The sequence below is a fragment of the Furipterus horrens genome, unplaced genomic scaffold (genome assembly GCF_987537825.1).
Source record: "Furipterus horrens unplaced genomic scaffold, mFurHor1.1.pri manual_scaffold_13, whole genome shotgun sequence".
Classification (NCBI taxonomy): Eukaryota; Metazoa; Chordata; class Mammalia; order Chiroptera; family Furipteridae; genus Furipterus; species Furipterus horrens.
The window spans coordinates 41,184,523-41,195,680 of record NW_028327183.1 but is presented as its reverse complement, the minus strand read 5'-3'; the positions used below and the strand labels follow the sequence as shown (position 1 = coordinate 41,195,680).

Here is an 11,158-nt window from a genome sequence, read left to right as displayed (position 1 = left end):
GGGGCTGTCCCTTCGTTAGCCTGACTCAAGTACCAGTACCACCCTACAAAGGAAACACTTGCTATAGTCCAGAGGTCTCTAAGACACATACACGAGTGGAAAAAACAACGTAGTTTCCTAAAAATTACTCTGACCGCCTCATTGTCGTTGTTTTTGTAACAGGCAAAGAAGAGGGCAACCTTCCCAGACCCTGAGGCTTTTAAGGCCCGGGGCCTCGGGTAGGACGAGCCCTTGCCAAGGACCGCCCCCTCTTCACTACTGCCCAGTAACTTTTCTTTAATTTAGAAGCCGAAGCGGGATGGGTTAAATTGTTAGTAAACGGAGAGCCACGTGCGGGACCTGAGGACCCTGGATTGGCGCGTGCGCACTGGGTAGGCAGTCTGCGTGCCCGCGCCCTTCTGTGCGGAAGGAACGGAACGCGTGGTGTTGGCCGGTGGAGGGGGCGATGCAGACTGACGCAAAGGTCCGCACTGAGTATGGGACAGATTCTGGCCCTCGGGGCCCCGACTGCAGCCTCCGGCACGTTGCTTGCGAACAGAACCTGCTGTCCCGACCGGATGGCTCTGCCTCGTTCCTACAAGGTGAGAACTTAGCCCCGGGAGATGCTGCCGAGGCCACATTCATCCAAGTCGAATTTGTTTTAGGGGGCGGCTGCGGCGTACCGTGCAGGGTACTAGCCGGTAAATATCCCTCCTGGACTCGTACGGAACTTCTTGCCCGGGTGGGTATTACTAGATACTCTAGGGTCAGTATATATCTCTCTCCCAGCTAGTAGAGAGGAAATATCTCTACCCTGGTAAATACTTACCAGGAGAGAGGGGCAGACCTCCCCATAAGCATGGATACTCCAAAACAGGGAGACTCTCACCAGAGTAAATAACCCTGCGTGGCCTCCCACAGACATACCCTGGGTGCATACATCCCAGACTGGGGCAAACCTGCCTCTTTGCATAAATACCGCATAGACTGGCAGGTCACCATTACCGGCTTCATTACTCCCTGCTGTGGCAGACCCTCTTTCACCCAAGTATGTACTTTTTGGGTTGAGAAAGATTTTCCCATCCTCTCCCCACCAATTGGGTAAATATCCCTGAGATTGGGGTAGATCTAGCTAAATACCTTTCAGACTCCCTGACCTAGGTAAATATTCCTCTGAAGATAATAAGCTAAGGGTCACCCCAGAGATGCTTCAGTCCCCTCCCTAGGTGATTACCTTCCACCCAGTTACAAACCTGCTTTTATTCCTTCCTTCATCCATTGAACAGGTATGTGTTCGTGCTGAGTACTGTTCTAGGCACTGAGAATACAGCAATAAAAATTTTTTTAATCCCTCACCGAATGGAGTTTATACTTTGACCAAGAAGACAGACAGTAAATTAGATAACTAAGTAAAATGCTATAGAGCAAACTACAGTATGGAAGGGGGAAAGGGCGGGCCAGAGAGGGTTGCAGACTTAAACAGGATGGTCAGGAAGGGCCTCAATGAGAGGGTAACATTTGAGTCAAGGCCTAAAGGTAAGGGAGCGAACCCTGAAAATACCAAGAGGGAAAGTGTATCAAGCGTGGGGGAACAGCAGGTGCAAAGGCCCCGTGGCAAGAACTTCCCTGGTTTGTGTGAGGAAGGCAGGAGACCCGTGTGGCTGGAGCAGTGAGAGGAGGTTTTGGAGAGAGGTAAGGGTTGCCCGTCATATAACGCCCATATAACGCCTAGTAAATGAGACGGGAGCCACTGGGAGTTCTGCTCAGAGGAGCGACATGATCTCTCTGGCTTCAGTGTTGCCTCTGGTGGGTCATGGGGCAGCAGGGAGATGGTGGTGGCTCAGTCCAGAGTGGGAGCAGTCAAGGTGGTGAAATTCGGAATGTGTTCTGAAGGTAGAACAGACACAATTTGCAGGTGGTTTGGGTTTGGAGTATGAGAAGAGAAGAACAAGGCTCAGAGTTTTGCCCAGATCAGCTGTGCTGGGGGGACGTGAGGTGTTCAGTTTGGAATTTAAAGTTTGCGGTGCCCAGTAGATACCACAGTGGGAAGTTCGGACGTATAAATTCTATGGACACAGAATTTGAAACCTTCTGGCTATAGCTGGTGTTTTGAGCTCTTAACTGAATGAAGTCACCAAGAAAATGAGTGTAGATGGGAAAGAGAAGAAGTCCCAGGACTAAGACCCGAGTCCTCTCACTGGTGAGGAGCTAGCAGAACGGCCCTGAGAAGGAGCCAGTGAGGCAAGAGGAGAACCGAAAGAGGGAGGTGAGCTGGAGGAGCCCAGACACGTGAGGGCCAACCAGCGGCCTCAGTCCTGCTGAGAGGCTGCATCAAGCGAGGATGGAGCAGACCTGTGGGTCGGCAATTTGGACATAGGTTACTGGTGACGCTGCCAAGAGCTGCTCCAGTGGAGTGGTGGGGTCAGGGAGGACAGGAAAAGGAGGCAGCTCTTCGGGAGCTTGGCTGTAAGAGGGTCGGATCAATGGGGCAGGAGCTGAAGCTGGATGTGGCCCCAGGGAGGAGAGAATTGCTCCAGAGAACTTCCGGAGCTGTGTTCCTGGGGACGGGGAGAGGGGAGGCGCCCCTGTGTTCAGGTGGACCGCGGACAACTCACCCGGAGTAACAGGAATGAAGACCCCAGTACAGGTCTGACTTCCGGGTAACTCCCCTGCTCAGGGCAGATTCTCCTGGAGCATAGAGACCCTCAGGCGTGCAGCAGTCCCTCCTCCCAACCCCAGGAAAAGCAGCCCAACTGGGGACCTTATCGGGCCCGCCTGCCCCCAGGCTTAGCTCTCTTGCTAAATTCAGATGCCTCAAGTTTCTTAGAACTTAGCAATACTGAGAAGGGTAGCCTCACCCATGTTCTAAAACCCCAAAGCCCCAGGACCCTGGAACAAGAGGAGTCCTGGAAGACCCTTAAAACTTGTGTTTCAGCCCTGGCTGGTGTGGCTCAGTGGATTGAGTGCCAGCCTGTGGACCGAGAGGTCGCTGGTTCAATTCCCAGTCAGGACACACGCCTGGGTTGTGGGCCAGGTCCCCAGTTGGGGGGCGTGCAAGAGTCAACCACATGTTGATGCATGTTGATGTTTCTCTCCCTGTCTTTCTCCCTCCCTTCTCTAAAAGTAAGTGAATAAAATCCTTTTTTGTTCTAGGCACTTCTGGCCTCAGAATCTCTGCTAAGATTAAAATGCATAGGCCCAGGCCCTGGCCAGTGTGGCTCAGCTGGTAAATTGTAACAAATTGCGGGTTCGATTTCCGGTCAGGGCATGTAGGATCCCCAGTCCAAGTGCATACGGGAAGCAGTTGGTCAGTGTTTCTCTCTCACATTGACGTTTCTCTCCCTTCTTCTCTAAAAAGCAATGAAAAATGTCCTCAGGTGAGGGCTTAAAAGAAAGCGCATAGCTCCAGAACGGACCCCCTTGCCCTCCCCATTTTTCATTAAGTGCTTCGGTGGCACTGATTTCAGACCAGAGTTTGGCAGCTGTGCTCGAGCTCATGTCTTCACACCGCACGTCATGGGCTGCCCCTCCCTTCGTGCACATAGAATGGCTGTGGAGCTCTGTCGCCCAGTGCCTGAACCCCACCCTGGGCAGCTGAATGAGCATCTCTGGAGGAGGTCCTGGGCATCAGTGTTGTGTGTTTTTTGTTTGTTTGTTTTAATTTCTTGTTCTATTACAGTTATCCCATTTCCCCCCCATTGCTCTCCCCTGCCCTGCCCACCCCCGCCCCTCTCCCGCAGTCCATCAGTGTCTTTTAAAGCTTTGGGGTGAGTTTCGTGTGCAGTCAGGGTTGAGAACCACGGCGTTTATTGTTTTTCACTGGAATCGAATAGAAAATACCAGAGTATATCGGGATGTTTTGTGAAGCCTTTGTTCCGTCGATACACACACAGATCCGTGGGCGTTTTGAGTCCCGTTGTAAAATGTGTTTCTTGGAGTTATGGTCAGAAAAGTGGAAGCTGCCGCTGGGGTCCAGTTTCTGTTTTGCAGATGGTGAAACTGAGGCCCAGAGAAGTGAGCTGAATCAGCCGAGGGTGCATAGCCAGGAGGAGGCAGGCTGGGCGAGAAACCAGGCTTTTTCTTTCTTCAGGTCTTGCCGCCCCTACTGTGGTCCGTACCCGCTCTGGGAAATAACCAGGAGTCAGGACCCGCCCCCAGAGATGTACCCCTTTCTCAGCTGTCCTGACTGCTGCAGAGTTTGGAACAAGAAAAGCCTGAGTGAAATTGAAAAGAACCTATGCACCCCTGTGTTCATAGCAGCACTGTTTACAATAGCCAAGTCCTGGAAACATCTGTAGATGAGTGGATAAAAAAACTGTGGTAGATTTACACAATGGAGTACTATGCAGCAGAAAGAAGGAAGGAACGCTTGCCTTTTGCTACGGCATGGCTGGAACTGGAGAGTATTATGCTTAGTGAAATAAGCCAGGCGGTGAAAGACATATGATCTCACCTACTACAGGAACCTAATGAAGAAAACAAAACAAATGAGCAAAATAGAACCAGAGGCATGGAAACAAGGAGCAGACTGACAGTGACTTTGGGGGGCGGGGAGGTAAGTAGGGGAAGGGTTTTGTCAAGGAACTAATATAAATGACCCATGGACATGGACGTGGACAACAGGGTAGGGATTGACTGTTGGAGACGGGGTGGGGCAGGGGAGAGCACTGAGGCAAAAATGGGACAATGTAATAGAACAACAATAAATTAATTTTAAAAACTAAATAAAAGTCCACTAGAAAATACTATTAAATGTGTAAAGTATATGAGGGAAAAAAGAAGAGCCTGAGTGAGGGAAGAGAGTGGGGCTGCGGGGAGCGTCAGGACAGGTTGAGACCAGCTGCAGTAAGAGGGAGGAAGGTTAGCTCTCAGGAGGAACTTCCTGTTAAAGTTAATACGGCAGTGTCTTGCATTATCGCATTTAATCCTCACGATGCTATAAGGGAGATACTTTTATTGTCCTCATTTTACAGATGAGGAAGTAGGGGGAGAGAAATGAAGGGAATGCTCAAAGAATCACTGCCGACAAATGCTGGGCCAGAGTGACGCCCGCACTGTGAAGTGCCTCACAGTGTGCTCCAGAGGCAGGGCACATGTGGTTGAGGCCTCCGTGCTCTCTCCCCAGGGGATACCTCCATCCTGGCAGGCGTGTATGGGCCAGCCGAGGTGAAGGTCAGCAAAGAGATCTTCAACAAGGCCACACTGGAAGTGATCCTGAGGCCGAAGATTGGGTTGCCTGGTAATTGGGTCTCCTAATGTCCATTCTGTTGAGACCACCTGCCTGGTTCCTCCCTCACTGCTATCCCCAGTCTCCGCTGTCCCCTCATTTCCCCTCAGCAATGCATCTCTTTCTCCACTCTGCCTCTGAGTCTGTTACTTTTCTCTTGGCCTCTCTGTCTTTCTGAGTCTTCCCTCCTCTTTCCTGGCTCCATCTCCCCTTCTTTCCATTAACATGTTTTTATTCCCTTTACCTCCTGTCTCCTTTACTCCTAGGGACTGGGTCCACTGGGATGGGCCTGGGCAGCAGCATGGGACATGGGAACTCGGGTTTTCCTCCCCAAGGAGGCTCCCTTGCTAGATGCTGGAGGTGGCAGGGGTGCGGTGGGTGGCAGTCAGGTCCTGCCTCCTGCCCACTGGGAATCCTGTGTTATCCATGCAGGGTCCTGCAGCAGCCCAGGCTGAGACTGCAGGCCCTTTCCAGAGGCCTGGGTGGGGCATAGGAAGGAAGAGAAAAGCCAGATACTTTCCCATCTCTGATTTCCCCAGGTGTAGCCGAGAAGAGCCGGGAGCAACTGATCAGGAACACTTGTGAAGCAGTGGTGCTGGGAACACTGCACCCCCGCACCTCCATCACCATCGTTCTGCAGGTCATCAGCGATGCTGGCTCTGTATCCTTTCCCCCAAGCGGCCTCCTCCAGGAAGTCCTCCAAAATCCCCCTAATTTCCTCCCTTGCTGATGGCTGTGTACCCATCCTCTGCTAGCCAGAAGACCTCCAGACACTTGACAGGCACCAAACCAACTTGTTAAAAAAGAATAACAAACAGCTTGAGTGCTTACTCTGTGTCAAGCACTATTCTAAAGTGCCTTACACATGTTAACTCATTCAGTCTGCACAGCAAAATCAACTCAATAAGTAGTAAGTGGCAGAGCCAGGACTTGAACTCACACCATCTGGTTCCAGAGCCCAAGGCCCCTGGCAGATTTATGTTATGTTCCTATGTTTCAGGTGAGGAAACAGGCCCAGAGAGGGGAAGTCATTCGTCCAATGTCACACAACTGAAGGCAGCAGAGACAAAACTCAGACCCAGGCCTGTCTGACTCCAAAGTCTATGCCATTGACCTCCACTCTGACCCTGAGTTGTGTTGTTTTGTTTTTTGTTGTTTTTCTGTTTTTAAGGTTTTATTTATTTTTAGAGAGAGGGGAAGGGAGGGAGAAAGAGAGGGAAAGAAACATCGATCTCTTGGCTTCTTGCAACCCAGGCATGTGCCCTGACCAGGATCAAACCAGTGACCTTTTGCTTTGTGGGATGATGCCCAACCAACTGAGCCACAGTGGTCAAGGCTGACCCTGAGTTTAGATTTGAGGTTCAATGCTGGGGGAACCCTGGGCAAGCAGAGTAGTTGGACCAACAGCTCATCCTTGAAAGACCCCTGTGGTTTGGGTGACAGGTTGAGGTGGAGGACCAGAAACAGGCATGTCTAGAGGGCCTCACTGGGGCAGGCACTTCATAGATGGGAGGAGGGAAGGGCTGTTGTAATCCCATTTCTCAGAGGGAGAAAGTGAAGCTCAGAAGGAGGTTGTAGAGGGTCAGTGGCAGAGGTGGGATGGATTGATTCTAAAGCTGGGCCCTTACCTGCTGTGCTAGACCTGGGGTGCCAACTGAGTGAGCTAGGGCCAATTGTCTGGGCTGCCCCGTGCTCACCTACTGCGCCATGGCCACACCCCTCCTCTGGGTGGAGGGCTCCTTGAGGGCACCTCCCTGCCACTCTGTCACTGGTGGCAGCTACCTACCAGATTCCCAGGCTCCAAGCCTGGCTCTGCCAGTACCTCCCATCTAATCTGGAAGGTTTCTTCCCCTCTCTGCACTTGGTTTCCCTAAATGTGCTTGGCACCTGCCAGTAAATGACTATCATGATCCCTGATTGAGGCTCAGAGAGTAAATCACTTGCTCATGGTCACAAAGCCCCTTCTGGAACCCAAGGTTACTTGATCCCAGAACCACTTAGGCTCTGCCATACCGCCTTCCTGTGATCAGTGGGTGATGCTGCTGCCACACTGGTGGGGAGGATGGAGGCAAGGCCGCATCTGCTGGCCAGCCCTGCAGTGGAAACTCTTAACCACTCCCTGTGCGCTCAGCTCCTGGCCTGTTGCCTGAACGCTACCTGCATGGCGTTAGTTGACGCGGGGGTACCCATGCGGACCCTCTTCTGTGGGGTCACCTGTGCCCTGGACTCTGAGGGGACCCTTACGCTGGACCCCACAGCCAAGCAAGAAAAGGTAGGTATGAAGGTGGGGGTGGTGAAGGGCTGTGGGCAGACCCTGTCCTTCTCTGGGGCCCCCTTTTCCACAACAGTTGGCCTGTACCACCTCAGTCCTAGCTGACAAGCTCTGCTCTGCTCATAAGGGCGAGTGCTGGAAACCCAACTCAAATTGCATGAGCTTTTAAAAAGGGAATTTATTGACATTCAAAACCAGAGCTTCAAATGCAATCAGGATTTCCTTTCTGCATTTCTTAGTCCCTGTCCTTTTCTGCATGTCTGCTCCATTCTCTGGCCAGCATCTCTCCTGAGGCTGCAACTGGCCCCTTAAGCTCTGTGCTTACATCTCAAGAGGCTCAGAAGTACAGGAGAGCATTCCTCATCGGCTCAAGTTCACAGTATCCTAGGGCTGTGGTTACTCTTGAGTTATTTGTCCAGTCACATCCAGTCAGGAGAGCAGAAGCCACTTGGGGGATTTCCAGTGGAGAGTTTAATGCAGGGAACTGGTTGTAACAGTGTTGGAAGAGCTGAAGGGGGAAAGGGGGGACACCCAGAGATCAGGAGAACCTATAGCCAGCCCCTGCCTGTGCTGTTGGAAGCATCACTGCAGTCATTTGTGGGTGCATAGATGTCCTGGCTGCAGAAGGTCTCAGGACCCACTGCCACTGTTGGAGTGAGGACTCGGATGCTGGTCTCCTGCCTTGTCCCACCAGATTACTGGTGGAACCTAACGTGAAGGGGAGTGTGGAAAACGCAGTTTGCCAGCTCCATCCCCAGGAGTTCAGAGCTGAGAGGCTAGGAGGCGCCAGATAACGCGATGTGCACTCTGGCTCCCCCTACGGGGCAGGAATACTGCTTGGAAGCCCGACAGAACCCTGGGGTTGGCGTGGGGTTGGACTCAGGAAAGGCAGGGCAAGCTGGGAGGGGTGGTACCTAGATAAACACTCAATGCAGGAGACCTGTCTGCAGGAAAGGCAAGTCTCTTTGGGATCCCCTCTTCGTGTCTGAGGGGAGAGTCCAGGTCCCCAACCTTCTGTCCCTCATCCCTAGGAGGCCCGGGCAGTCCTGACCTTTGCACTTGACAGCGTGGACCAGAAGCTGCTCATGTCCACCACCAAGGGGCTCTTCTCCGATTCTGAGGTACTCAACTCTGCCCTGCACTCAGGTTCAAGAAGGGCCCCTCCTTGCATCCCTCTGTAAATAGGCGTTTGCAAACTTTGTGCCACAGAAACCTTTGTGGGAAATTTTTTCAGATTTGATTTATTTAACTTCAGAGAGTGGGGGAGAGAGAGAAACGTTGATGTGTGAGAGAAACATCGATTGGCTGCTTTACACACACCCCCAACTGGGGACCTGGCCCGCAGCCCCGGGCGTGTGCCCTGACTTCAGTTGAACCAGTTACCTTTTGGTTTGCTGGCGCTCAATCCACTGAGCCACACCTGCCAGGGTGTGTGGGAATTTTTAAAGGGAAGCCTGCCCCGGTCCGTGTGGCTCAGTTGGAGTGTTGTCCCATGAACCGAAAGATCACTGGTTCAGTTCTGGGTTGTGGTTACATACCCAGGTTGCAGCTTTGATCCCTGATCCGGGCGCATATGAGAAGGCAACCGATTAATATTTCTCACGTCCATGTTCCTGCCTTCCTCTCTTAACAGCAATGAAAAAATGTCCTCAGGTGAGGATTAAAATTTTTTTTCCAAGGGAAGCCCAGTCAGTGAGATAGGAAAAGACAAGAGGAGCTCTTGAGTTTCCAGAGCTCTGGTCTATTCCAGCTGTCAGGATGCCTGATTCCGTCAGTGTAAGGCCCTGGAGCTGCTGGAAGCTGGCCCCAGCATCCCTCACCTTCTCTTTTTTTCTTTCTCTTACTCTCCAAGAGACCCTTAAGTGGGGAACAAAGAGATGCATTTGAAATAATCCCCTCCCCACCTGCCTCACCTGGAGGATGGAGAGAGGGTGCCCAGGTGAAGAGGGAGGTGGTAGGTTTGGGGGCTCTAGAAATCAGGTGAGCCAGCCAGGCCGTTCATGGGTGCATGAATGGGCCCACACTAACCAGTCTCTCCCCACCCAGTTCCAGCAGTGCCTGGCTGCAGCCCAGGCTGCCTCACAACACGTCTTCCGCTTCTACCGTGAATCGCTGCAGAGGCGTTACTCCAAGAGCTAAGGCAAGCTGGGGCAGGGCGCCCCTCCCACCGCCACCACCCACTACCTCCAGTGCAAAATAAACCAGCAGCCCAGCCTTGCCTCTCTGTCCTTGTGTGCCCCAGGGAGTTTGTGGGCCTGCAACTGCAGGGCCATCTGAGGGGTGCACCTGATTGCAGACCCTGAGGTTAGGGGTGAAGGGACACACCCCCACGCCCACCAGGAAAACTACTAGGATTGCCCATTTATTGAATGAATTCATTTAGTCTTAGCAAATATCTATTGAGCACCCACTTGTGCAGGCCCTGCTAGGTGCTGAGGACCTAGCATTGGTGTTTGTCGGACAAACACCCAGTGAGGTGGATCTGTTATTTCAGTGGATGTTTAAAATGAGGAAACAAGCTCAGAAGCCAGTTTGCTGGCAGAGGTCACCAGCAAGTCAGCCATGGAGTATGGGTCCCACTTAGCTCAGTCCCAGGCCCTTGCTGTTCAGACAAACCCAGAGAGGCCAGCACTAGAGTGGGGTTCCCCATCTGTATACGGAAGTGACAGGTCTGTTGGTTATCAGGGCTGGTAGCACCCCCTAGGGGGCATTGGGGAATATGGGGGGACATTTTTAGTTGCCATTTGACTGTTCCCCCACCCTTTTATTTAGTGGGCAGAAGCCAAGAATGTGTGAGCATCCACAGGGATTAACCCACACTGAGCCATGTGGTCGCCAGGTCCCGGGAGCCGCTGGTGTTTGAGGGTTTATGACAGGCGCTGTGCTGCGTGCTTCACATGCCTGGGCTAGCTCACATAGTTCCCACAGCTGCTGTGTCATTTTCATCCCAAGAAATGAAGGAAATGCATGAATATCTTTAGTGTGCAATTATGCTCCATGAAATGCTCCGTGGATGGCCAAATAGGGAAGACTTCTGGGAAGATCCACTGGAATGGCATTAAACGGAGTGAGAAAACCAAATTGTTACTGTTACTTGGTAGTGTGAAGGGCCATTTAGTGAGCATGTCTGCCCCTCTGCTAAGTGCTGCTCGTGCAGACTGGCCAGCGCTTTGGTACTCCTGTAAGGCTCCATCACACACACACACACACCCCGCTGGTGTCAGGCTGTATGATTCATTTATGCTGCCCCTGAGGGGGCCCCTGGGAAGGAGGACCTCTGGGGTCCTCTGAGTTGCTAGGGCCATTTTTCTCCCCCAGAAGGTGGCGCCTGCATGGAGTGAAGTCAAAAAGGAAAGGAGGGCAAGCGGTGAAACCAGACCACTCCTTTCATGTGAGCCCGAGTCCTGCTCTGCCTCAGCTTGCTTACCTCTATGTGTAACGTGATCTGAGTTGAGTCTGCCACTTGCTGTAGAAAGAGGGAGACTTCCTGTTATCTGTGTTACCCATTTCCCAAGTGGGGAAAAATTAGTCCCATTTTGCAGCTGAGAAAAAGTGAGGCTCACAGGTTGAGCAGGCCAAGGTGATGCAGCTGATGTGCGGAGGAGCAAGTCTGGCACCCGGTTCTGTCCAGTTCTCTGCTGACCACGCTAAGTTGTGAAGAGAACATTCTGCAACTTGGA

At 52.2% G+C, this 11,158-nt stretch overlaps 1 protein-coding gene across 1 annotated transcript; it reads left to right on the top strand.

Annotated features, from left to right (window-relative positions):
* Nucleotides 1-363: 363 nt before the first annotated feature.
* On the top strand, nucleotides 364-9,690 carry EXOSC5 (exosome component 5). Its single transcript, XM_090261250.1, has 6 exons — nucleotides 364-581; nucleotides 5,105-5,218; nucleotides 5,746-5,867; nucleotides 7,338-7,478; nucleotides 8,510-8,599; nucleotides 9,525-9,690. Exons 1-6 carry the CDS (start codon nucleotides 446-448, stop codon nucleotides 9,615-9,617), a joined length of 696 nt encoding a protein of 231 aa, XP_090117376.1. The 5' UTR covers nucleotides 364-445; the 3' UTR covers nucleotides 9,618-9,690.
* Nucleotides 9,691-11,158: the final 1,468 nt, after the last annotated feature.

What these genes read in the sequence shown, in the direction of transcription:
- EXOSC5 (XM_090261250.1), top strand. Translation starts at nt 446, where the DNA reads ATGCAGACTGACGCAAAGGTCCGCACTGAGTATGGGACAGATTCTGGC. An exon ending in CTCTGCCTCGTTCCTACAAG is followed by an intron (nt 582 to 5,104) that starts GTGAGAACTTAG and finishes CTCTCTCCCCAG; the next exon opens with GGGATACCTCCATCCTGGCA. An exon ending in GCCGAAGATTGGGTTGCCTG is followed by an intron (nt 5,219 to 5,745) that starts GTAATTGGGTCT and finishes TGATTTCCCCAG; the next exon opens with GTGTAGCCGAGAAGAGCCGG.